Source organism: Mus caroli, chromosome 12, assembly GCF_900094665.2.
Source record: "Mus caroli chromosome 12, CAROLI_EIJ_v1.1, whole genome shotgun sequence".
Lineage (NCBI taxonomy): Eukaryota > Metazoa > Chordata > Mammalia > Rodentia > Muridae > Mus > Mus caroli.
This window is the reverse complement of record NC_034581.1, coordinates 46,788,978-46,815,443: the sequence shown is the minus strand read 5'-3', so window position 1 is coordinate 46,815,443 and position 26,466 is coordinate 46,788,978. Positions and strand designations below refer to the sequence as shown.

General features: G+C 38.1%; 2 protein-coding genes across 5 annotated transcripts in view; both read right to left on the bottom strand.

The window, feature by feature from the left end:
* The window catches only part of Scfd1 (sec1 family domain containing 1), a 66,989-nt gene extending 63,761 nt beyond the window's left edge, over window positions 1-3,228 (bottom strand). The window contains exon 1 of one of the 2 annotated variants that reach the window (XM_021178899.1): window positions 3,105-3,228. In XM_021178899.1, coding sequence (XP_021034558.1) covers window positions 3,105-3,156 — 52 coding nt within the window. In that variant the 5' untranslated portion in view covers window positions 3,157-3,228. The remainder of the gene's footprint in view (window positions 1-3,104) is intronic. The other variant, XM_021178900.2, reaches the window with a different exon arrangement.
* Window positions 3,229-3,763: 535 nt separating this feature from the next.
* Window positions 3,764-26,466, bottom strand: part of G2e3 (G2/M-phase specific E3 ubiquitin protein ligase) — a 29,707-nt gene continuing 7,004 nt past the window's right edge. The window contains exons 5-16 of one of the 3 annotated variants that reach the window (XM_021178958.2): window positions 25,483-25,607; window positions 24,117-24,282; window positions 21,454-21,560; window positions 20,226-20,342; window positions 17,962-18,086; window positions 17,726-17,855; window positions 17,236-17,304; window positions 15,717-16,021; window positions 13,361-13,542; window positions 12,087-12,259; window positions 9,407-9,597; window positions 3,764-8,383 (exon numbers count right to left, since the gene is read on the bottom strand). In XM_021178958.2, the coding sequence (XP_021034617.1) occupies window positions 8,091-8,383; window positions 9,407-9,597; window positions 12,087-12,259; window positions 13,361-13,542; window positions 15,717-16,021; window positions 17,236-17,304; window positions 17,726-17,855; window positions 17,962-18,086; window positions 20,226-20,342; window positions 21,454-21,560; window positions 24,117-24,282; window positions 25,483-25,607 (1,983 nt within the window). In that variant the 3' untranslated portion in view covers window positions 3,764-8,090. The remainder of the gene's footprint in view (window positions 8,384-9,406; window positions 9,598-12,086; window positions 12,260-13,360; window positions 13,543-15,716; window positions 16,022-17,235; window positions 17,305-17,725; window positions 17,856-17,961; window positions 18,087-20,225; window positions 20,343-21,453; window positions 21,561-24,116; window positions 24,283-25,482; window positions 25,608-26,466) is intronic. The other 2 variants (XM_021178959.2, XM_021178960.2) reach the window with 2 other exon arrangements.

The following is a 26,466-nucleotide window of genomic DNA, read 5'->3' as shown; positions in this document are numbered from 1 at the left end:
CTCTCCCTCCTAACTGCTGGGGTAACTGAGAGGCAAGCACTACCACAGCCCCTGGGTTTTATGTGGTGCAGAAGAGTGAACAGATGACGTCCTGCACACAGGCACTTGAAACTCAGACAGCCAAGCATTCAAGAAAATGTACAAATCAGGTGATTTAAGAGTGACTACCTTCAGCCGGGCGGTGGTGGCACACGCCTTTAATCCCAGCGCTTGGGAGGCGGAGGCAGGCAGATTTCTGAGTTCGAGGCCAGCCTGGTCTACAGAGTGAGTTCCAGGACAGCCAAGGCTACACAGAGAAACTTGAAAAAGAAACAAACAACAACAACAAAAAAGAGTGACTACTTTCAAACTTACTTTATTAATTGAATTGAGACAAGGTCTTACAGCTCTGGTTGCCTTGTAACTCACCATGTACACTAGAGTGTCCTCAAACTCACAGAGATCTGCTTTCCTCTGACTCCTGAATGCTATGATCAAAGACATGTGCCACCATGCCAGGCTACTTTGATTTTTAAACACGTGTGAACATTCAGTAATGTGGAATAATCTATAATTCAAACTACAAATATAGCACTATATAACACACAAACAAATACCTTATGGCCTATGCACCCATCAAAGAACTGATATTAAACGCAGGGTGAGGTGGGTAGGTGGTGACGCTGCTCAGCACTCTCCTTGGAAAGGCTGCAGTTCAACACACTCCGTCATCCACATCAGAACCTCGTTTAGATACTAAAATGCCTTGGATACGCAAGCCCCTAACATCTAATATACCTTTGATAATATTTTAAAACCTAAAATGGTATAGTATTTGCATATAATCTAGGGGAACTCCCTTAAATCATAGCAGATTAGCTGTTAATACCTAGACCAATGTAAATGACAGGTTGTTGTACTTCATTGTTAAGGAACAATGACAAGAAAAATGTCTGTACACATTTAGTAAAAACACATTTTACTTATAATCATTTTGATTTGCAATTGTCTGAATCCAGATAGAAAAGCCATAGATATAGAGAGCTAATTAAAGGAGGGTAGTTATGTGTGTACATAACCATTTTTATTTTTTACACTTATTGGGTGCGCCTGTGTGCATGCACTTATGTCATTCCACACATGTGAAGGCCATGAGACAATCTGTGGGAGTTGGTTCTTTTCTTCTCCCATGTGGGTCCTAGAGATCAAAGTCAGGCCATCAGTTTGGTGGCAAGCCCCTTTACCTGATGAGCCATGCAGCTAGCCCAACCTATATATTTTTTCCCTGAAAATACTGGCACTACAGTAATACACATCACTAACAACTTATGCTTACTTCTAAGAGTGCCAGAGGTTACAGACTTCTATAAATACACATGAATAGCACAAACACAGTGCTCCTGGACTGATTGCTTTCAGTGGTGCTCTCCTCCTATGACCAGGCACTAAAGACACGAGAAAACCCTGTTTCTAGAAGCGGATCATGTTCCTGACTCAATGACAAGCAGGAAGTACCCCAGCCTGGCTGCCCTGTAAGTTGGCATGTGGCATTCTCCAGAGTTAATAGACATTCACTCACGTTACCATGAAAGACCAGTCCCAGCAGGTAATCTCACATTGTTTTGGCTCAACTAGGAAAGCTTCTGCAACTCCAGGCCTCGGCTAACTTGTCAAAGATGTTTTGATGCAAGTGATTTTTAATGAAGCATAGAGCATATATTTAAAGAGTGATAAAAGTATGTAATTCTACTTGACTAGAGTTTAACACTCTAAAAAAATCACTGCTTCAACCGGGTGGTGGTGGCGCACGCCTTTAATCCCAGCGCTTGGGAGGCGGAGGCAGGCGGATTTCTGAGTTCGAGGCCAGCCTGGTCTACAGAGTGAGTTCCAGGACAGCCAGGGATACACAGAGAAACCCTGTCTCAGAAGAAACAAACAAACAAACAAACAAACAAAAAGATATTGTACCCAAACTTCTAAGAGAACCTGGGCTTCTGTTTGCTTGCAAATTAATTATCAAGCATTCTCAAATAATATTTGCTTTCCATATTTAAGTTATGCTAAATTACTAAAAATTACTAAATTACTTTTACTAAATTACCTACTGAGAAATGTAGAACTCAGTATGTTTTCTGTTAAGCATGCTACATTCAAATCTATCTTATATATATATTTTTAACACAAGGGAAGGAATCAGGCACAGTTCAAATTCTATTGCTATGTTGTATTGCTTGTAACCAATTATTTTTCATACAAATAAGCATAGGTTCAAGAGAATTAAAGTTCTTTATGGCTTATGGACGATTTCTATTCTCTTTGGGAGTTACTAGATAAGTAGTATATGTAAATCATTTTGATTTATACATATCACATTATATATGATATATGTATAGGTAATTATTCTGGGATCAATATACATACACTAAGTTTCTAGAGTTGTTTACTGAAAATAAGGAAAATCAGGTGTATCTCACATGGAAAAAAAAACCTAAAACCAAGGGAAGAAATATATATCTTTAAACTTTACTTTATAAATGGGTGTACAAATGTGCTTTACTTAAGATACAACTGTTCTATATTTTAAATTACTATCTGTGGAACAACTGAAAGGGGACGCAGTTAATTTGATTTGACATTCCGAAGTCTCTTCCAGCTTTATCACCTGGCATTTTCCATTAGCTTCTCCCAAAGGGTCCAAAGATGATGGCATAAAGTAAGGAGCTCGGAAAAGAATACTTAGATTTTGTAATCATGGCTCAAGTGTCAAAAACAGGTTTTAAAAAAAAAACCTAAAACTGAAAGTGAAAACCAAACCGACCTGGGAGACTTGAAATACGAACACAAACCTATAGACCTCGTTAAGTGACAAGACAGGAGAGAAAACACCAGCTGCCGGTCCTTGCCGTGATGGCCTTCTAAAACTCGGCAATTAAAAAATAAGTAGCTAGCACTGTAGCAAGCAGCCTGTGGTAACAGGCAAAGGCTGTGAAGCTTACAGGCATCTCTTCCCCACAACCTCAAAACGCAGCAGCTCTCAAAGCTCAACTCCGAGCTGTACGAACAACTCAGAGATGATGACAGGCCGCTGCTGAGGCACTCACTGCAGAGAAGGAAATACCGAGTACCTGTTTGCCTCTCCCGAATGCTGGCCGTGGCCGCCATCTTGCTTCCCACCATCCACTGCCCGGCTGGCACTGGGAGCCCGAAGATGACGTGGCCCTACCTCCCGCGCCGGAAGCAGAACCAGGAGGCGGGCCATGGGGCAGCCGACCTGCCTCCCCGGTCCCAGCCCTCGCCTTTCGTCGCAGACATTGGTGTTTCCCGATTTCCCAGCAGCGTTTCCAACCAATCGGGGCGAGCCTCCGGACGTCGCTACTCTTAAACCGCTTCTCAGGGCATGGGCGTGGTGGAGCGCTTACAACCTAATTGATAGTGCACTTCTCATGAAGTTTAAATCCTCATAAAAATTACAAGGCCAAATGAGACACCAGAAATTGCGTTTTCTTGATTTCCATAATAGTAGTGTCCCTTCCCTCTTTCCTCTGGGAAAAAAAAAAAAAAAACTACAAGCGTGGTAATTTATTCGGTCTGATCTCTTCAGGAAAATGACCTAGCTTAGGGCTTTGGCCTGCTGGGGTATAAAATCACAGAAAAGCCAAATGGCAGAATTTCCTCTCAGTAGTGCAAATTAAAAAAACAAATGATTGTGAGCAGAATCCGGATGATCACAGACTGGTTTGGTACATTTAAAGCCCTGTGGTTATGAAATAAATCTCACATCGACCATTTTCATAATAGATTTTATTAATGTCAAAATATATACAATGACAACTTATTACCAACCAATGAACCCACCGATGACACTGCATTACGGGTTAATTCTCAGGCAGTCAGATTCTGAAATGAAATCATACTTTCAAAAATTTGGCTTTCAAAATTATACAAATAATTTATCTTATTTTTTAAAATCAAGATTGCTTTTTTTTTTTACAATAAAAACATATTTGACAGATGTAGATACCTATTTTTATAAAGTTACAACAGGTTATCTATAACTACCAGTTTGTAGGGGAAGAAGTATCTCAATTCTGGTGTCCATGGACTCTTGAGCAGAATGGCTTTCCCACCTTCCAATGAGTTTAATCTTACTCACCTGAGCAGTCCCACTTTTAAGTACAAATTTGTCATTTGACCATTTCAGTTCCATACTAACTCCTTCCAAGACTATAAGGCACATTATCATAAAATACTAAGACAATGCTAACATTTATACAGTGTGCATGTATGCGTATTTCTGTCCAATGGTGTGTAATGTGGGGAATAAACAAAGATATATTCATCAGAAGAGTAACTATATAGAACAGTCCTGCAAAGCTATGACCAAGAATGATATTAATGTTGAGTATTAGAATAAAAATCATGACTTCAGAGTTAAATTTATTATAGTGGTTTAACTCCAGATGTTTTGGTTTAAATAATTGAACATCAGGGGATAGTTTTATCTTAGAAAATTTGCTGAGAACTGTTTCTTGAGTTCAAAGAGCTCTCAGAGGAGAAGAGTAAAGGATTTTGGATCTTACCCACTTTAATAACATCAGCCTCATAACTTGTTTAAGACAATCCTGGAAATAGGGAAGGGGTTAAGTATGAGGCAATAAGGGGAGTGGGTATGACCAAAGCTCATTACACACATGTATGCATATATGTGTCATGACAGCCTTTGTTTTAAACAATTATATACTAATAAAAAGGAAAAGAAACACATCTGCATTAAAAGACCACCCCATCCTTATTAGATGCCTGACATGCATCTAGAGAAATGCAAGCAGAGAACACTTCAACTGAGAAAATGGCTCCATGAAACCAGGAAGTAAGCAACCTTGAAAGGCATTTTCTTAATTAGTGGCGAATGGGAAGGGCCCAGCCCGTGTGCAGTGCCACCCTGGACTAGTGGCCTTGGCTTCTGTAAGAAAGCAAATGAGCAAGCCAGGGAAAGCAAGGCAGTAGGCAGCAATCACTTTGTATCAACCCCCACCGGCAGGCTCCTGCCTTGACTTCCTTCCTTGAGGAACAGTGCTATGGAAGGGAGCAAAATAAACCCTTTCTGTCCCAAGCTGCTTTTGGTCAGTTTCATCACAGCAATAGTAATCCTAACTAAGATAGATTCCCAACACATTTATTTAGTTTATATGAGCACTTCACAACTTCACATTTTAGTGGAATAAAAACATTTACTTAGAAATGTTATTGTTAAGTGTTCATGCTTTTTTTTTTTTTAAATGTTTTGGTCATGCTTTAAAATTAAACCCAAGGCCTTCCACATACTAGCTAGGCAAACCATTCTACCACCACGCCTAATCCCCAGCAGTATGTGTTTTGATACATTTTAAACAGGCCGACTTATAAACTACTTCTACACACAGATTCTAATACACAGTGGGTAGTGGAGTATATATGAAGGTGGTCAAAAATAGAACTTGAAAACTGGGTCTCTTTTAAGGACTACAAAATTTCCCAAGTTACAGGTAATATAAATTCAAGTAATTCATCATTAAATGTGTGTGTAATGATTTATACTGCATTACCTGAAGCACAACAAATATGTAATAGTAACCGTGTTTTATCAACAGGGTCTAGTTCTTACCATTTTCGTATGACTAAACACTAAAGCAAAGTCACCATTATACACCCCTTTACAAACACTGAATGTGCAAGTTCCAAAAGCTTCCAATATAATTAGGGGGAAACATAAATGCAGACAGAGACCACACTAGTTCTGGCTTTTTACTTAACCAAACATAAAACTGTTCCTTCATAATTTTGAAACTAAGTATGTTAATGTAAGAACTATACTATAAAACACAATAGGAACAATTACAAGCATGACACAGTAACACGGCAGTTTCTCTGATAAGCCTCAAGTGTATATAGACTGATCTAGAGACCATGCAAAACAGCTTCGAACCAGAAGACATCTTGAAATCTGATGCTTCACTTGAAGTAAGTATCCTGTTAATATTTAGACCATCTCACCAATGCCACTGTCTTACATACAGAGTAAGTGGAATAAAATCACTTGTAGCCAGCCAGTCCAAGGCTCCATAATCCCACCCTGTTTTATGAAGGCTGTGTTCGCTTTATCTTAGGGGAAAACAAAAAACAAACAAACAAAAACCCCTCAAACTAAAAGCTAAAAAATAGCATTTTGGAGTTGTATGGATGTAACAGCCTTTAAAACTCTGTAGGAATTAAACATTTTGCACATATCTCAGGACTGAACTCATGACCTTTAGAAGGGCAGACGGTGCTCTTAACCACTGAGCCATCTCCCCAGCTGGAATTAAACCGGTTAAAACATAAAGATCCAACTTATCAACACACTTGAAATAAAAGGTGTCTATTAAGTTTGAGATTTAAATTATTCATGATGGCCCACTTAATTACTTTTGAAACATCCAGCAAAATTTAACACAAGATAAAAAAATGCTTTCTTGCTAAATGCTCAAGATAAAGAGAAACTATTAGTTCTGTTAAGTACAACTTGGAAGGTTCTGATGTAACCAAGAAAATGGCACTATGATGACAACTGAGTTTTCCTTTGGCATTAAGAAGGGCACTGTCAATACCAAGTCAATCCTGTTGTTTAAGGGATCTAAGTCCCTTTTAAATCTTGTGTTTCTTAGGAGTAACAATACATGACCAACAGATAACACATACTTTGTGTTAGTGTGAAGACACTACCGTGAGTGGGTCATGTCCTTATTTCTTTCTTTACTGAGCAGGGTATCCTGTAGGCCAGGACGGTTTTAAATTTGCGTTATCACTCCTGATCCTCTTGCCTTAGTCTCTCGGGGCATGGATTACAGGAGAGTGATGTCATGCCTTGAAATGAGACTGTACATATCTTGATTTTATTACATGGTTTTTTGTTACTCTTGACAGCATTCATATACTCAAAAAATAAACATTGCTAGGCACATTGATATACGTCATAATCCCAGCACCTAAGTGACTAAGGCAGGAAGATTACAAATTTAGAACAGTTGGGCTCTATAGAAAGACCCTGTCATAACACAATAAAAATTGAAAAATAAATAGTTTATAAAGAATATACAAAATACATTATTTATCTCTATGTGGCAAAATTAGAGTATTTCTTTTAACTTGTAGTTTTAAATTATAATTCATTCATTGATTATACAATGTATATCTTTTGAAAGCAAAAGAAGGTAACTATAGAATGCTATGGTGAGATCTTACCAATCATACAACAATCTTAGTAATAAATAGCAGTTATGGCGAGAAACCATGATAGTCCAGACACTCTTCAGACACCTAGATGGTTTCAAGCATGAGACATTCTGACTACAAAAGAACATAAACAGTCTGTACTTTCTAAGGGATTTTCAAGCACACCTGAAAATCCCTCAGCCATGATTTTAAGCTTAAGGAGGACACATAGGTTCTAGAGATATTTGTAAAGCCTTACTTTTAATAGACTATTTCCAATCAGTCATTTAATTGATATATCGGTCACTTAATTGCAAAACATTAAAAAAGTATCTCTGATTTATGAGGTGACTTAGCCAACTTTTCTATTTATTGCTTTAATTTGACAGCTTGTTCTACATAGCTAAGTTCCAAGACAACCAGGACTATGTAGAGAAAAACAAACAAAAAAACAAAAAACAAAAAAACCCCACAAACAGTAAAGGAGAACAAACAAAACAAAACAAATCTGATAGCTGCACAAAACTAGAGTGTCATCCTAAAAAAATATTTCTAATTTTAAAAAAATCGAGAAAACAGATTTTCATAGGTCATGCTAATATAGCTGAGCACCTGTACAGCTGAACAGTTTGTACAACCATTCTAAAAATATATGAAGTTATCAAGAAAGCACAGTAATAGAAAATATTCATATTGGTTACGAAGGCAGCACAGTAATAGAAAGCTATCACCAAACATGACTAGAAGGCCTTAACCAAACCTTCAGTGGTTTGGAAGCCAAACCATCCCTTTATGAGAAAGTTATAAATTTTGTTGCACCAAGAAGCTGGCCAGAATGTTCAAAAGTGATGATTAATAAAAATAGGTATCAATAGCAGCCTTTAAATAAGCATTTCTTCATTAGAAGAAGCATTCAATGTCCGAGGTCGTGTGTGAGACCTGTCTTCCTTTTCTAGTCTTAGAGTGTCTCTTATGGCGAAATCCATATTTGCTTGGAACTCTTCATATGTGTTGGTGGCTGGTAGAACTAAATGGTTTCTATATTTGTCTGCAACAGGAAAATCCACATGTAGACATTCAACTGACAGAGAGGGTTTAAATCCAGTTGGTGGGACGGAGCTACAACCAGTTGCAAAGAAAAGAATGTCTTCCATTGTTGTTGTACATTTACCATCTGAAAAGTCAGCAGTTAAACAGGAAAGATAATTAAATCCATGGAACATACACTTTCAAAGACTACTGCTAACTAGACTGAGATTTCTGAAGTGACAGATTCTGACATTCATCTAGCACAAACGAAGACACAAAGTGTGCTAAAGGGTACATCCAATATGCAAATCAATGTAGGACTCAAAAGAAAAATCAAGGTCTACCCATCTATTGTTAACTTCTTTTAAGTAATCACTAATATGATAGCTTAATAAATGCAGAATGGTAAAAACCAAAAACTTATAGGAAAACTTGAAAGTAAAAATTCTTTTATAAAATGAGTATAGGTAATGTTTATTAACAAATACTCTTGTTACCATGAGTAGAGTTGATATAGACTAATTCAGTGACTTTAAGCTGAAATAGATGGGACAGAGATTAGCTTCAGGACTGCTCGACGCTATTATGACCACCCATATTTAAAGTTTTAGTTTCCTTTTAATAAGAAAAATGTTCGCATCTTAAACCACATGTGTTGTATTTATGATATAAGTGTACTGTACTGGCTATTTTTGTGTCAACTTGACACAGCTGGAGTTATCACAGAGAAAGGAGCTTCAGTTGAGGAAATGCCTCCATGAGATCCAACTGTAAGGCATTTTCTCAATTAGTGATCAAGGGGGAAAGGCCCCTTGTGGGTGGGACCATCCCTGGGCTGGTAGTCTTGGGTTCTATAAGAGAGTAGGCTGAGCAAGCCAGAGGAGGCAAGCCAGTAAAGAACATCCCTCCATGGCCTCTGCATCAGCTCCTGCTTTCTGACCTGCTTGAGTTCCAGTCCTGACTTCCTTTGGTGATGAACAGCGGTATGGAAGTGTAAGCCGAATAAACCCTTTCTTCCCCAACTTGCTTCTTGGTCATGATGTTTGTACAGGAATAGAAACCCTGACTAAGACATGTACTGAGTAACTTTCCTCATCACTTTTATGCTTGTTTCCTCTGTAAATACATGTAAACGATAAAAAACATACTGAAAAAAAACTTCACATACCCTCTATAGCCTTTAAGTAACTGTTCCAAAACCTCAAAGTCTGTACGTCCGCTAACGTGTGAATTGTGAACAGGTCACTGAGGCTTTTTGCAGAGAGATTCTCAGGTTTATGACATAGGATCTTATAAAATGCTTCTGGGTAAGTTTGAATTTTCTCTAAAACACCAAGCGTTTCCAGACCCTGTTTAAAACTTGAAGAGAGAAATAAGGCAACATACATACAAATTTACCTGGCTTTTTTTTTTTTTTAAAGATGCATTAATTTATTATGTACACAGTGTTGGGCCTGAATATTCCTTGCACACCAAAAGAGAGCACCAAATCTCATTACAGATGGTTGTGGGCCACCATATGGTTGGCTGCTGGGAATAGAACTGAGGACTTCTGAACGAGCAGTCAGTGCTCTTTACCTCTGGGCCTTCTCTCCAGTCCTTACCTGGCATTTTATAAATAGCCAATTAAAACAAAAACCAAGACAGCCCAAGAAGAACTATTACATGCCTTTAGATGAGATAAGATACTAGGATATACTTTCAAATCAACAAGCAACTGGATTAATAATTAATGAAAAGAATCACTTGCCTTTCTAGATTTAAAATTGTATTTTATTGAAAGTAGTAAGTACTATATTGCATGACTGGATAAACTTCCTATACATGGTTACTAAATGAAATACTAGGGCCGGGCAGTGGTGGCACATACCTTTAATCCCAGCACTTGGGAGGCAGAGCTAGCCTCCCAAGGTCTACAGAATGAGTTCCAGGACAGCCAGGGCTATACAGAGAAACCTGGTCTCAAAAAACCAAAAAAGAAGAAGAAAGAAGAAGAAGAAGGAAGAAGAAGGAAGAAGAAGGAAGAAGAAAGAAGAAAGAAAGAAGAAAGAAGAAGAAAGAAAAAGGAAGGAGAAAGGAGAAAGGAGAAAGGAGAAAGGAGAAAGGAGAAGAAGAAGAAGAAGAAGAAGAAGAAGAAGAAGAAGAAGAAGAAGAAGAAGAAGAAGAAGAAGAAGAAGAGAAGGAAGGGAGGGAGGAAGGAAGGAAGGAAGGAAGGAATCCTAAGGATAAGTCCCTTAAGTATGGTGGCTCAGAGGTCTGTAAAACAGAGGTAACTGCCAGTGCTCTTGGTTGCCCACCAAACTATATGTTAAAACCCTACATTGTGTGCATACATCATGAACTTTGATTGCAAGAAACACAGGTAGAGTGTGGGGAATTGCAGGCTGGTCTCCAGTCGAGCTGAGGTCTGAACCCCGATGGTCATGATTCACCTTCATCACATGGTAGGCATTTCTTCATGCTCCTGGAACTCTGGCCGTTGCCTAAGGTACCACCTCCCACAGCCCCCACAAGAGAAGCATGGTCAGTAGTCATGTAAGCAATGGCCCAAGTTTCTGACCTTCAGGCTAAACTCCTCCCCAGTTACCTAGCAACAGTGGAGACCATAAAAGGGGCTGTTCAGCCCCCACCTCACTCTTACTCTCTTACTCCTTTGTTCCTTTACCTCTCACTTCTCTCTCCTCTTCCCTCTCTTTGTCTTCTCCTCTTCTCTCCTCCTCCTCCTTCTTCTCTCTCTCTCCCCCTTCTCTCTTTCCCCTGCATTTCTACAATAAAGCTCTTAAACCATAGAGAGTCTCTGCTCCATCAAGATCTGCTGCACACTCTGGTCAGTGTTGGGAACCTCTCCCCTATTCCCTCTCTCCTATACCCCTGGGGCTACAGAAGTTTTGTCTATGTGACTACTGACCATGCTTCTCTTGTGGGGGCTGTGGGAGGTGGTGGTACCTTAGGCAAGGGCCAGAGTTCCAGGAGCACAAGGGAGCGCCTACAATGTCATGAAGGTGAATTATGACCATCGGGGTTCAGACCTCAGCTCGACTGGAGACCAGTCTGCAATTCCCCACAGTAGAGGGGCTGACAAGATGGCTCCGTGGGTAAGATCACTGATTGCTCTTCTGAAAGTCCTGAATTCAAATCCCAGCAACCACATTACGGCTGAACCCGTAATGAGATATGATGTCCTCTTCTGGAGAATCTGAAGACAGCTATAGTGTACTTACTTATAATAATAAATAAATATTTTAAAAAAGGAAGTAATTAAGAAGTAGCAATGAACTAAGTTTGAGGTTGTGGTCAGCACAACATGAGGAACTGTGTTACAGGATTGGAACATTAGGAAGGTTAAGAACCTTGGCCCATAATTCAACATTATCCTTAAGTATGAGGACTGACTTGGGATTATTGACCAGATATGACAGCATATATCTGTCATTTCTGCACTTGGGAAGTAGAAAAGGCATAACACAGCTCAAAGTCATCCTTAGCTATGTAAACACTTGGAAGACAGCCTGGGCCTTAAAGAAAAAAAGTAAAAGCCAAATGTATTTGGTTCCTATTTACCCAACAGATGACAGGTGTGCAATACTGATTATATGAATGAGTAGACACAGTAGTTCAAATGGTTACAAAAGTGAGTTCTCATTAGGAAAAAGATTACTAATTGAAGTGCTGATTGTCTGCCCCTGAGGAACCCGTTCCTGTAATCTGGACAGAATTAAAGCAGGGCTCATTCAGGAGAGGTTAACATTTTAAATAGCATTAACATTCCCTGAAATTAAACATTTATATTTATTACCAAATAAATAAGTAATTTTATAGAATCTTTAACATAGAAATAGGCAACTTACCTCTCAAAAGGTGCCTTGACTCTATTAATTACATGGTAGAAAAGGATGTCTTTTACCAACATGAATTTATCACTTAATGATGTTGTAAGTCTTAAACATCCACTGACCTCTAAGTAGTTATAGTGTTGTTTTATTACTGAATTTAAAATGTTTAAATCAGTTGCAGAATCTATCTGTAACAGGAAAAATATACTCATGTTACCCATTTATTCTCAGCGATTGCTGCAATTCAAATGATAACACATTTTATATTCAATTTTTATAAAATTCTTTAAAAATTTTTTTTATGTGTGTATGGCATGTGCTTGTTGTGAGTGCAGGCGCCTGTAGAGGATATGGAGCTACAAATGGCTGGGAGCTGCCTGCCATGCATGCATGCTGTGATCTAATTTGGATCTTCTGACAAAAGCAGTAGCATCTTTCTTGAGACAGAGTCTTTACTACACAGTCTCTTGTCAGGCCTAGCACTCTCTCTGCAGACCAGGCTGACCATGACCTGCAGGATCCACCTGTTTCTGCCAGCTAGGCTCTGGGATGAAAGGCATGCAGCACCACCCCAGGTGACTCACTAGATGCACTCTTAACTATGGAGCCATATCTCCAGTCCTATACTTAATTCTTTAGTAAAACAGGGTAGAATAAAATTATGCCAAGAAATATAAGAGATGTCCATTTTCCATCCTAGAAACCACATGATGAAAAAAGAAAACCAATTCCCACAGGTCCCCCCTCTGGCATCCTGGCATCTACATACACACTGAGGCATGAACACTTACCACATCCAGCAAATCCTGCAGACTATTAATTTGCTAGTCCCCACTCTAAAATCTAGCATGCTCACCTCTATCTTGGCTTTTATGTTACTTTTTGGGTTGTTTTTTTTTTAAAGTTTTATTTATTTATTATATATAAGTATACTGTAGCTGTTTTCAGACACACCAGAAGAAGGCATCAGATCTCATTATGGATGGTTGTGAGCCACCATGTGGTTGCTGAGATTTGAACTCAGGACTTCAGAAGAGCAGTCAGTGCTCTTAACTGCTGAACCCTCTCGCCAGCCCCTATTGTTGTTAAAACAGGTCTCGCTATGCAGTCTAGGTTACCCTTGAAGCCTTAAATTGGTGACATTTATACAGGTGTGTTCAATCATGCCCACCTATATTGGTTTCTGAAATGGTTCTGAACTCTTTTGGGTACATATTACAGATCTATCACTTATACTAAAATACAACTAGAATGTAATTTATATTTTAAGGAGCGGGTATATTTCTTACCTTGATTATAATCTGTGCAACATCAATGTCTGATACATCATCCAAAGTTGGTAGAACATTTTCTGGTCCATAAGCAAGGCACTTAAACAAGGTTTCAGACAAGAAACCAGGTGAAGGACCACCATGAACTAAAGAAATGGCAAGCATTTTGCCAACTTCATAGTAAAGATTTTCTTTCACAGCTGTAAATACAGATAAAAATAAACTATAAAGGACAATTTAAAATAAAGACATATATAGCTAGAAAGAAACTTAAAAATGGAAACATTTGTAAAATAACCATAAGAAGCTACCATCCTGTATATCGACCTTTCCTAGAAATCTATTTGAAAACATCCCACTTGGTTAGAAATAACCTAATGTAGAACGAAATGTAAATCTCTGGGAAAAGAAACTATGACCAGGGGCTGGAGTTACGACACTTGCACAAGTCATGGATTCTGTTCCCAGCCCCCACACAGTAGCTCCCAAACATCTGTAACTCCAATTCCAGGGAGATCTGCTGTACTTTTCTGACCTCTGCAGGCACCAGGCACATGAGTGGTGCATACATATACAGGCAAACAAAACACTCATTCACACGAGATAACCTTTGAAACTGTGATTATAATTAATTGTATCTCGTTAAGTGTACATCCCCTGGCTTACTTTGGTCTGTTATTGAGGAAATATACACATAATTGGATTCCTATTTTTCCCAAGCACTATATTGTAAAATTTTCTAAATTTATTCAAAACAGGTTTACACCACAGCTATTAGATGATTAGACTAGAATGCATCCTTTCCTCCTGGTTTTCCAGGTTCGGTGACCTACTTAATTGTCAGACATGTAACCACCAGCAGCTTACATATGTTGGCTCAATCACTTATAGGATCTGAGCAGATCCATTCATACACACGGTATTAGTGAATCAAAGCATATGAACATTTTTAAGGTTGTTGCTATATATTATCTTACAAAAGCGGAGATTTACTCAACACTAAATGCTACCATACCACACTCATAACTTTAAATACTTAAAAAACGGTTATTAAAAATGTTTATCAGTAACTCTGATGGGCAAGAAAGCTATATAAATGTCATTTTATAATTATACTAGTTCTTCAAAACAATAAGTAACATTTAGAATATTATATCTTCATTAACAATCTTATTTGCAGCTAGATTTTCTAGCTGATTAAAAAAAAAACCTATATGAGGGAGGGTAATTCATCATGGAAGTGAGAGCCACTAGATGGCTAGAGAGACTTAAGTTCAGGTTTCATAGCTGCATTCCTGTGCTTTACTCACTGTGCCGGAGTTACCTTGAGTAACAACTCAGTATCTGGGAAGGCATTATTGGGGTAGAACTAAGTTGTTTATAAATAGAAAAAAATTATGCTTCGGGCAATAAGACAAAGGAAGAAATTAAAATGTAATAAATCTCCTTATTCTTTTTCAATTTCCTTGTAACAAAAAAACTCCTAAGAAGAAACACCATTATCCATTGTTCTCAAGTGTTTATTCAACCAAAATAGATCATTACCTAAAGATAGAAAGGCACATATGAAATTGTTAAAAGAAAGCCCTGTACACCAAGTCCATGTAAAAGTGTTAACTCCAGAGCAGTAGCCCCACACTAGCCTCTCATTCCTGAGACTTAGTGCATTTAAAAAAGATAGATATAAATCATAAAACAAACTTAACATAAGGTCCATGTTGTAAAAAAAACACCAAGTGCTTAATTACAGTGAACATGCCTTCAATCCCACTTGTGAGGCAGAGGTAGGCTGTCTCTTAAGTTCAAGACCAGCCTGGTCTACAGAGCAAGTTCCAGGTCAGCCAAGGCTATACAGGGAAACCCTGTCTCAAAAATCTTAAGAATGAATAAAAAGAGCCCAAATAACTATCCATTTCACATGGTGATGTGAGTCAAATGAAATTCAAGAAAATACAAATCTAAATAAACATTTAATTATGAAATCATTGAGCATACGGCTATAGTACAGATATAAGAATTATGTTTTGATTCCAAGTCTGCATAACTAAACCTTGTGTGTGCATGTATATAAAAGAGTTCAGGTGCCCAAGGAGGGCCCAGCTGTTGGATGCCCTGAAGCTGGAGCTGTGAGCTCCTTACTGTGGGCACTGCAAATGGAACTTGAGTCGTCTCAAGCACAGCAAGCATTCCTAGCACCAAGTCATTTCTCCAAACCCAGATGTACTCCAGTCTTTACTTTCAAAACCATCAAATTCTGATTCACCGACAAATGTAAATTATTTATTCCAGATATACCTAAAGAATATTCAAACCAAGTACTTTGGTTTTAGCTACACATGCTACCTTCAGTGTGTATAATAATAAAAATAATTACCTTGAGAATTTAGAGACAAGTTCTTTGCCAAGGACCCTTCAAACACTGATGAATTCTCAAGATGGTGCATTAAATGACTCAGAAATTCCTGCTTTGATCCAAGATGCTGGCTTCCAGCCTCATTGCCATTAATATACACTACGTCAATGGCGTATGAAGGGTTAAACTTCTGGCTCTGGAACTGCTCTAAGGCACTCCTCCACACATTGGCTTTGTTGATGTATAATGTCTTAGTTTTCTTTTTAATTTGGAATCCTAACTCTATCAATATTGTTGAAATGTCTCTCCTAAATTTGCTGCCTTGCCTATAAAATACAGATTTGAATAAAGAACATTAAAGGAGTTTATGTGAAACAGCAGGTATAGAGCATTAAAAGTTGTAGGTTTGTCTGTTTTGTTCGGTTTTTAATTTTAAAAAGACAAGTCTTTTTATAATCTGGAACCAAAACCAAAAACATTTATCTGATTATCCACTTTTAAATTCCCCCATTATAACTAACTACCAACTTATGATCATTTGCAGCAATTTGAAGATTATTTGAATGCCTAATGTGGACTCAGATTTAAGGGTATAAAAATTGAATTCTTGCTTCCTTCCTTGCCAATAACTAAAACAATTATCTACAATGAAGCTTTAACAAATAGTACAGCTAATATTATCAACAGAACTCACATTCACTTAAATTTTAGTCTAGACCCTCTAGGTCAACAATTCTTAAAAGTGTGGTCCTAGAGCAGCAGCATCATCTATGAGCGAGTTACAAAGGAACATCCCTGAGCCCCAGTCAGAACCTCTCTCTCTGTGGACTAACATCCATGGGTCACATGAGTGAGCCATCTGCAGGGAGAAGTAATGGACTCAATGTACACAGATCATCTTTCTGTAACACTGTCCTACCCCAAACATTGCACACACATGGTATTATAACAGCTGAGTTCTTGCTCCTTAAGAATGTCAGTGCTACTCTTCAGGCATATGACTGGACATTAAAACAGAAACAAGCAGTCAAGTTCCTCTAGTGTAACATCTTTGGAAAGCTAAACATCAAAATTATTTTCCAACTATATAAATATAAAACAATGATCATTTTAATATAAAAGTACTTAATTTATTATAAGAAGTTTTTCAGTTGAATTAGTAAGTCACTTTTTTGGCAAGTATCTAATAGTCTACTTTTCTGCAAACAATTATCAAATATTTTCAAAAAAATTCCCTCTTTCGTGTTTTAAAACCTTTTTTACAACAAAGAACTTCATGCAGTTACATTTTTCTACAGTGCAAAGACTCCAACTTTTTTTTAAGTTATGCAAAGTTAAAAATCATAACTATAAAAACATACCCGATAAAACATAAAATTTAGAATTACTTAGTTTAGGACTTTGTGGAAGTAGAAATAAATAAGCACAATAATATTTACAGATAAGCCTTGAGTTTCTAAAGGGAAAGAGCTGACATTTAAGGCTCCTGACATTGATTATATATAGAAAGCAAGCAATGGTTTTAACATCAAAAACCAACCTTTGTGTTAAACAGGACTCTCTTCTAAAAGTACACGCTGTGCTTGATAACTGAATTTCTTGCTTTAGTCTGGAATCAAGTAATGTTGGAAAGATATTTTTCTATGATGTTTATATCTTTAAGATTATTTTATATTCTGACTCAGTATAGATTAATGTATAGACTCCAATTGATTAATGTAGTCTGACATTTTGCTGTCCCCTCCCCAGCTCCCTCCCTTCACTCTTCCTCCCTAACTTCCTTTATGACACAGATCCTCATGCCTCAAGCTGGTCTCCAATTCAAACTACAGCTATGTGAGCACCCTCAGCTACTTTATTTTCTCCCACCTTTCCATGACTTCATGCACCCCATGTTAGGCCCTATAGTTTGAAAATTCATTCTTCTAAACAATTGCATGATCAGTCAATAGCCTGTGTACGAGTGGCATCTGAAGTAATAATTTTCTTCAAAGAGATTTTTATGTTTTTCTAAAATTCAAAATACTTACCTCAGTAGTTCTTTATGCTGGGCTACAGTTGACTGTCTGGGGAGCTTAGATGATGACTCTTCCAACAAGCAGTCAGTAACTGTCACATTAGTAGAGTTGGCTAATGGGTGTTTGGGGGCCTTTTGGAAATCTACATATTTAAATCTCGAAGTTAGCTCATTAAAAACATAGGCAAAACATTTTCAACAACATGCACTTGAACAAAAGCATCTTTATTCAAAATTACAAACTATTACCTGAAGTGTAGGTAATTCTTCTACAGTCCAAACACTCCCAATTTTGTTCCCAAGACTGTAGTGAGGAACAGGCTAAGTGCGTTCCACTAGAACCACAACTCTGACATCGCTTTACTTCCCATTTGCTGAGGACATAAAGGAAAGTATAGATGTGTGTTCTGTTAGTGCTGGATTACAGTCAGATCACTAGCTGTGCCTACAGTTCAGCCCACTGCTATAACCCACAACCAGTCTACCAAAGGAAGGAAAAGATTATAGTATTTCATTTCTCCCTTTGAAGTACTAACTGACTTAGGAAAGGTCTGGACTCTAGTCCAGGTTGGCCTGGAATCACTATGCAGCCCAGGCTGGCCATTTTCCCAAGTGCTGTGATTACAGACATGCCTCACCACACCTGACTCTAAAGTATTTTCTCTTATTTTAAGTTTGTAATCTCTTCCTCCAAACATCCTTGACTTAAAAACCTAAACTAATACCAACACACACATATATATATATACAAAGAATGTAGTTATCAGAAAGGCTTATGATAAGCAGAAAAATATTTTCCTTTACATTTCAGACAGTACTTTTACAGAGAGACTACTTTTCTACGAAGTCTGATATGGAAGCATCAAGTATTAGCAGTATCTGATCTGCAGCATCAAGGTACACAGTATATCCTAACCCAAACGAATAAAAAACCTTGTTCTGACATTTCAGGTGCTGTGCAGTATAGCACAATCCAGAGTTTGTTCCTAGCTCATATTCATACTCCTCTGTCTCTCATTGTGCCCTGTGATATGACAATCCATATACATTCCCATACAGGTGCATATATTAGGGTTTCTATTGTGGTGATAAAACACCATGACCAAAGTAACTTTGGGAGGAAAGTGTTTATGGGCCCATCACTGTGAGAACACAGGTCAGAAACTCAGGGCAGGAGCTGATGCTAAGGCCATGGAGGGGTGATGCTTACTGGCTAGCTCTCCATATTTTGCTTAGCCTGCCTTCATTTAGAACACAGGACTACCAGTCCAAGGGCAGCCCCACCCACATGGACTGGCCCCTCCCAAATCAATCACTAATTAAGAAAATGCCTACATCTAGATCTTATGGAAGCATTGTCTCAATTGAGTTTCTCTCCTCTCAGAGGACTAGCTTGTATCAAGTTGGCATAAAACTATTCAACACACAAAGGTAATAGGCAAGACGCCTCTTTCACAATGTGTGGGAATGAGTACACAATCTTTTGCATAGAGACAAATATATTCCTTAAATATATGAAAATATTGGTGGCAGTTAGGTGCTAGATATTCTCCCAAAACCTGTATGTGTGGGCATCTTCTCCTGAGAGTGTGAATGGATAGGGCATAAGTGCCTGACTCTCTTCTAAAAGATATTCTGCCCACTCACAATGAGGAAAAAGAGTGAAAATAAGTGTTTATTACATACATGGCCCTCTTTAAGATTCTCCCAACTTTGAAAGAGGAAAGAAGCGCTATTCTTTAAGAGGAAACTTAATCACATAGGGTTAATTTCCCTAAGCTAATATACTGCTGCATGCCTTAGAGTAAGGTTTCCCACAAAGTTTACCTTGATTTTAGATACATGGTCCAGCTATTACCTTAAGCTGCCTTTTACCATTAGAATGCAAAGTGTACAATAATAAAGGCCAGAATCTAGGTACCAGCTGTTTGTGTCCCGAGACAAAAGGTTAAACCGTGATAGTAATACGAAGGAAGAATTCAAAGCTGGTCAGCACTCAGAGATTATCACATCCACAACTTGATACATGAGAACCAGTTTTTATGAAAAAACAAAAAAAAACCCCAAAAAAACCCAACACATCTCCTTCACTCTATGCCTCTTATGATAAGGAAGATTACGTGAACAGGAACAATAACATGTTTTTAGAGAGAGTGATAGGCCACAGACAAGAGAGAAAACCACGAGAACACAGTGGAGAGACTGTCACCTGCATCATCTCTAGACAACACTCTTGAGAAATCAGTCACAAGGCCCTAGTTGTGGGACTCTAGCCCCTGAACAATCTTCCATGTATTGTTACAGGAGCCTGTGTGTAACTAACACTTACAACACCCCCTCAACTTGGAATAGCCTCATGAAAATTTACTACAAAGTATTTCTGTTAACATACACACTTAATAAACATGCTTAATCTTAAGTTAAAGCCTTAAGCATCCTCTAATCCACCAGAAAACCAACACTCCTAGCTACATCTTAGAAAGGGACAACTAAACATAAGCTTGCAGAATTACCTGTTAGGTTCGTTGTAGTCGCGGCCTTTTTTGCAGTGACATCTTCGAATATCACAGCGGTCGTGGCTCTGCAGCAGCTCTTGATACGCATTTTCTTCTAACTCCCAGGATGCATCTCTATAATGAAAGGATATATAAAGTGTGCTTTGGTTTAGCAGAATTGATCATTTACAGACAAGGATTAAAGTTAGCAATTTTAGGCTGATCTCTTCATCACAGAAACCCATTATGTTAATTTACCTTACAATTGTTTTTTTTTTTTTTTTGGTTTTTCAAGACAGGGTTTCTCTGTGTAGCCCTGGCTGTCCTGGAACTTCCTTTGTAGACCAGGCTGGCCTCGAACTCAGAAATCCACCTGCCTCTGCCTCCTGAGTGCTGGGATTAAAGGCGTGCACCACCACTGCCCGGCACAATGCCTTTTTTTTTTTCTTAATTATTATTTATTTAATGTATTTAAGTACTCTGTAGTTTTCTTCAGACACATCAGAAGAGGGCATCAGATCCCGTTACAGATGGTTGTAAGCCACCATGTGGTTGCTGGGAATTGAACTCAGGACCTCTGGAAGAGTAGTCAGTGCTCTTAACCACTGAGCCATCTCTCCAGCCCTCTTATAGTCAATTTCACAGTGAACTTTCAAATACTATGTGAGAAGCTGAACAAACTTTCTAAAACCTACTTTTTTCTAGTATTTCAATTTTTGTTGTTACACTCTAGGTTAGCTTCAAATTCCAGTTTTTCTCCAGCTCCTCAAGTGCTGGGACTACACGTTTGTTTGGTATTTCTTTCTTTCTCTCTCTGCCCCAAGACTGGAGCCTGGGCAACCCTGGAACTCAGTTCCCAGCCCATGGTGGCCTGTCGACCCTCAGCTTCTCAAGGACAGGCATCCTAAGCTTTACTCTCAAGGTTACTATCACTACTCAGCACTTCTCTCCTTGGGAAATTACTAAAATTCTCCCTTTCCATTTTAAACCCATTTAGCCTGGCTCAGATCACTTAAAGATGCTATACAAATCACCCAGAGCTGGACTGGACGGAGACACAGCATCTAACTAGGGACTGCCATGATAGTGCCCATTCTCCAAAAGCTGGCCATCTGGGACGAGGCATGTGATCCAATACAACATGGCTACTTAGCCACAGTCACTAATCAGGCGTACACGGTTATTGTTAGTGTTAGTAAATACTACATTTAAAGGCTTTTTGGTCAAAAAGCCAAATGTTACTCACTTTTCAGGAATATGAATTCCCATTCTCAACATCTCCTTCTGAAAGATATCTGTATTATTGCATAGTGTACATCTAAAGAAAAACACTCCTGCATTTATTGCTTGAACCTACAGCAAAAAAATGGGGAAAATCTATTGTTAGCAATGCATCTCTCATCAGGTTGTGAATGAAATAACTAATAGAACATGCTCTTTGCCTTTCTGTATCATGAGAATATTTCCTGTTAGAACTATAAGCAAAGCCACCCTAAACAAAGACAACTCTTTTTTTCAGTTTAAAAACATCTAATGAATACATGATTTTTGCCTTTTCAGCAGTTAGCAATTTACTTTCATAAACTTTAAGACTATTCTAGTTTGCTTTCTGTCACTATTAAGAAAACACTCATGAACACTGACATCGGAAGAGGAGGGTTTATTTTTATTTTGTCTTACAGCTCCGAGGTCACACCATCACTGAGAGAAAGAACTCAGAGCAGGAGCCTGGAGCAGCTGCTTCCTGCTCAGAAAATGATATCTACCGTGTGCAACTATAGATGTGTAAAAATATTATTCATATGTGTATGTAGTGTATGTCTGTCTTCCTGAGTGTGCATGGGTGTGCATGTGGAGGTCAGAGGTGAAGTCAGTCTTTTCATCTGTTCAGCTAGACTGATTTGGGAAGTGAGCTCCAAGAATCTCTCTCTGAACCCTTCCACTACCATCCTATAAAGGCCTATGCTGAAGTTACTGCCTAACACTACTGTGCTGACATGCCTAGCTTTAAAAGTGCCATTTTTTTTTAAAGTATATACATGAAGAAAGAGGAAAAAACCCATTTAGAAGAAACAAAGGAAAATAGGAAGACATTTCAAGGACCACATGCATGGAAAGACAGAGAACATGCAATTAGGAAAATTATAATTGACAATATATCTTGATATGACATTCTGGGAAAATTGAACTATTAATAAGATTAAACAGGTGAATCAGATGCAAAAGAAAGACTATGCTTTAAGAATAGCATAACTGATAGGAAGTAATATACCTAGAATCCCAGTTGGTATTTTAGAGAAGCAAGTGAGTGGTTACAAGAGAGAGGACACACAATACAAGGTGGACTGATACAGCTGATGGATGCTAAAGAAGGAAAGAGGATGGTAGGCAAATGATACCCACACACAGCAAAGTATTACATTGCTACAGTAATTCATTGCAGACAAAAGAAGGTATCTTACTAAACATGAGGTTTAATACAAAGACATATCTGGTAGAAAAAGAAACAAGCAGAAACAACCCCAGAGACAAAACCGGCTGAATAGCAAGCACAAAACATGTGGAGGAGGATACCAGACCATGACAGAGCGATCCAAACTGGGGAAGTAGCACTCTTTTCATTTTAATGTCTAGTCTCTTTTTCACGAAATTTCTACATGCAGTAATCAAAGTAGTCAGAAATACTGTTTAGCCATATACTGTAAGCCAGAGTGGGTATAGTTCAGATTTTAGTTAGGTTCTGTAATCATGAGTGGAAAAGTCTCTATAGATTCTGTTAAGAGAAAGTGACTGAAGAATTAGCATGTTCTAATTATAGCAACTCCTATCGACATTTATTTAACAGTCAGGTTGCTATGTGGATATAATTCTGAATTAATGTTTTTTAAAAAAAACAGCACTTTTTTGTTAGCATTATTTCTACAGTCTGCCTCCCTCTCCCTATATAGTACTGTCTCTGTGTGTGTCTATCTGTGTGTCTGTGTCTGTGTGAGAGAGAGACAGACAGGCATTCTATAAGGAGCTAGATCCCAGTCCAATGCTTCTAGTTTTAAATGACTAGTTCATGAAAACATTAGGTCAAATCTAAGAACTCTCTCTACTTTATTAACAAATACAAAGCAAATCTTTATAAAATTAAGACATACTCATCAATAAAGTCAGTTAAATACAAGTCTTTAAGAAATATTACTTTTTAAAACGCTCTCACATAAAATTAAATTGCACGTCATGATGGTTATTAACTGTTCTCTAAAACATACGTTTGTATGGAGAATTAGCAAACATTTCCAAGAAAACAGTCTCCAATTTATCACCTCTAACTGAATAACCGAAGTATAAAAGTTTAAGAGATTATTAAAAAAACAAAACAAAACCAGAAATCAGACAAGCTTCATTGAGTCTTTTTTGAAATATAAGGCACCTTAACATCTGATAACTTTGAACAGTTAATAACCAAACCATTTTATTTTACTAAGCAAACTAAAATCTAAGCTTTACAAAACAATTTAAAAAGTTAAGTAAATCTTTATTTGGCCTGGTTTTGACTAACAACACTTTTCTATACTATAAGAATGTTCTAAATAAAGCCATTCAATCAAGTTGAGAATGCAATCAGTCCATCTGACTGTTTTCAGTGAGTATTAATCCAAGGGGACTCACACACACTAGATGAGAAGCCAGCCGACCACTGAACTACAGCTCGGGTTTTTATGATACTGTTTCTTCGTTTGAGCAGAGTAAACACAGATTTATTAAGAAGTGAGAAGAGAGCTCCCAAGACTGTAATAGGCTCCAAGAGAGGAATAGTGGTATTTTATGATATTATATTTCATGACACCAGATTAAAATTCAAATTGATAAGCAATAGATTTTATATTATGGAGTCAAAGATTAAAAAAGCTATCTTACCTGTAAACAGTCTCTATGAAACCAAGCATTCTTACAACAGGGACTTTGTAGTATGTTATAAGTAGGAATAGGCTCGACAAATTCCAAACAGATAGTACATGGTAAAGAACTACTATATTTATTAGATGTAATTGCTTGAACGGGTCGATGTTTCCAGCAAAATGACCTAAACGTAGAAATTTTTAAAGAATATATAAGGAAGAGAAAAGCACAACTCAGTTTATAATCTCTTCTGTTTCATATATGTGGGCACTATAGTCTAGCATCCTGTAATCAAGGAAAGCCAAATGCTTTGAAACAAACTTTGGGAGGTAAGACTTCCTCACAGACTAGTATCAGTATTTTGTTAGTAACAGAGGACCTTTACCCTTGTACTCCACCAGAGCACACACTACTGGACTAATTACTAATAGTCTATTTACCCTTGTACCCAGGGAGCACACACTACTGCATTCAGTATCACCTAAGTTAAAAGAACTTAACATCTATCATGTGTGACACGTCACATGTAAGTAACAAAGTGTTCCTAATCTTCTTCTTTCTTTTGTATTTTCTAAGGCTCATTTATATCCCATTTTGCTTAACCATTATATAAATAGAAATACAAAAAACTCAAGAAAGAACTGGTTAAGAGCACCAACTGCTCTTTCGAAGGTCCCGAGTTCAAATCCCAGCAACCACATGGTGGCTCACAACCATCCGTAATGAGATCTGATGCCCTCTTCTGGTGCATTTGAAGACAGCTACAGTGTACTTAGATATACTAATAAAGAAATCTTAAAAAAAAAAAACTCAAGAAATACTCAGGGTACCAAATGCCAAAATTCATAAAATCTTCATGTTTGAAGCTGTACTCAGGGGGTACGCCATAGTAAATTTGACTTTTTTTTTTTAACTCAACAAAGTTTATAAGGCAATTTAATTTCTGAACTGAGTGATATGAAATGTTTCAGAGAAATATAAATCCAAAGTTCATCCTCAAGCTGAAAGTGAGTAATAATCTTGGTGTCCATCTCAGGCCTTGAAACTCAAGTTTCACCAGATAGAATTAACTCCAGAGACAATCACGTGATAGAATAGAATATTATATACAAGTACACACTCACACACTCATATATCTTGCAAGTGGAATTTGTATGTATAAATTCAGTACAACTTTAAAAAGTAATTTTACATGGGGACTATATCTTTAGGCCAGTTGTCATCATTCTTTAACAAGAACAAAAGTTTCAGACAGTTTCGAGATGCCAGGTGGGTGCTGGAGGCCAAGCCTGGGTCCCCTGGAAGAGCAGCCAATATTCTTAACTGCTGAATCATTAGCCCAGCTCCTCATATTTAGTATTTAATTAGCAGTTAAATAACTCACGCAAAATTGTCAGTGAACTGGAAAATACATTCTTTCTGAAGTCCACAAGGCAAGTGATAACTTCGTTTACACGTGGGTACCACACATCCAATTGAAGCACCATTCTTCTTGCAAACTGTACACTTCTAGAAGAAATATGAAAAGAGGAGTATAATACAAAAACGTTCGGTACTACAGTTTGATAAAATAATGAGTGTTCCTAGTGGAAAGACTGAAAATTATTGCTATAATACATTCTATCCTAACCCAAGTGACAAAGTTTTAAGATCTGTGTTGGGTAGTTTTTCCTTTTTTGTCAGTTTGACACAGTCTAGTATTAGAGAAAAGGAGCCTCAGATTAAGAAAATGTCTCCACCAGATTGGCCTGTAGGCAAGTCTGTGGGGGTATTTTCACCATCAGTGATGGGGTGTGTGGTATCTCCACCTACGGTGGCTGCGATGTTGGTCCTGGGCTGTATAGGAAAGCAGGCTGAGCAAGTCATGGGCAGCGAGCCAGAAAGCCACATTCTTCCAGTCTCTATGTCATTTCCTGTCCCTGGGTTTCTGTCTTGAGAACCTTCCCTCAACAAAAGGCTGTATCATGGGAATTAAAGATAAAATACACCACAGCTCGAGAGATTGGCGAGTGGTTAAGAGTACTGCCTGTTCTTTCAGAGGTTCTGAGTTTAATTCCCAGCAACCACATGGTGCTCACAACCATTTGTAATGAGATCTGATGCCTTTTTCTGGTGTGGTAGCACTCAGCTCAGGTGAAAATATTCCCAAAGGTTCACAGTGCACTCAGAGAATTTGTATATATTAAGAAAACTAGCAGCTACCAAAACTTGTAAGGAAGATTCCTCTTAATTCCAAGTCTGCGAGAGCCACAGGCCTCATCCGGCCGGACCAGCACCTGCGTAGCGAGAGCGCAGGGTCTGCTGACACCCGCCAGCTACCCACGACCCCCGCCACAGGATTTTGAGACTGCTGGTGAGTGGAACACAG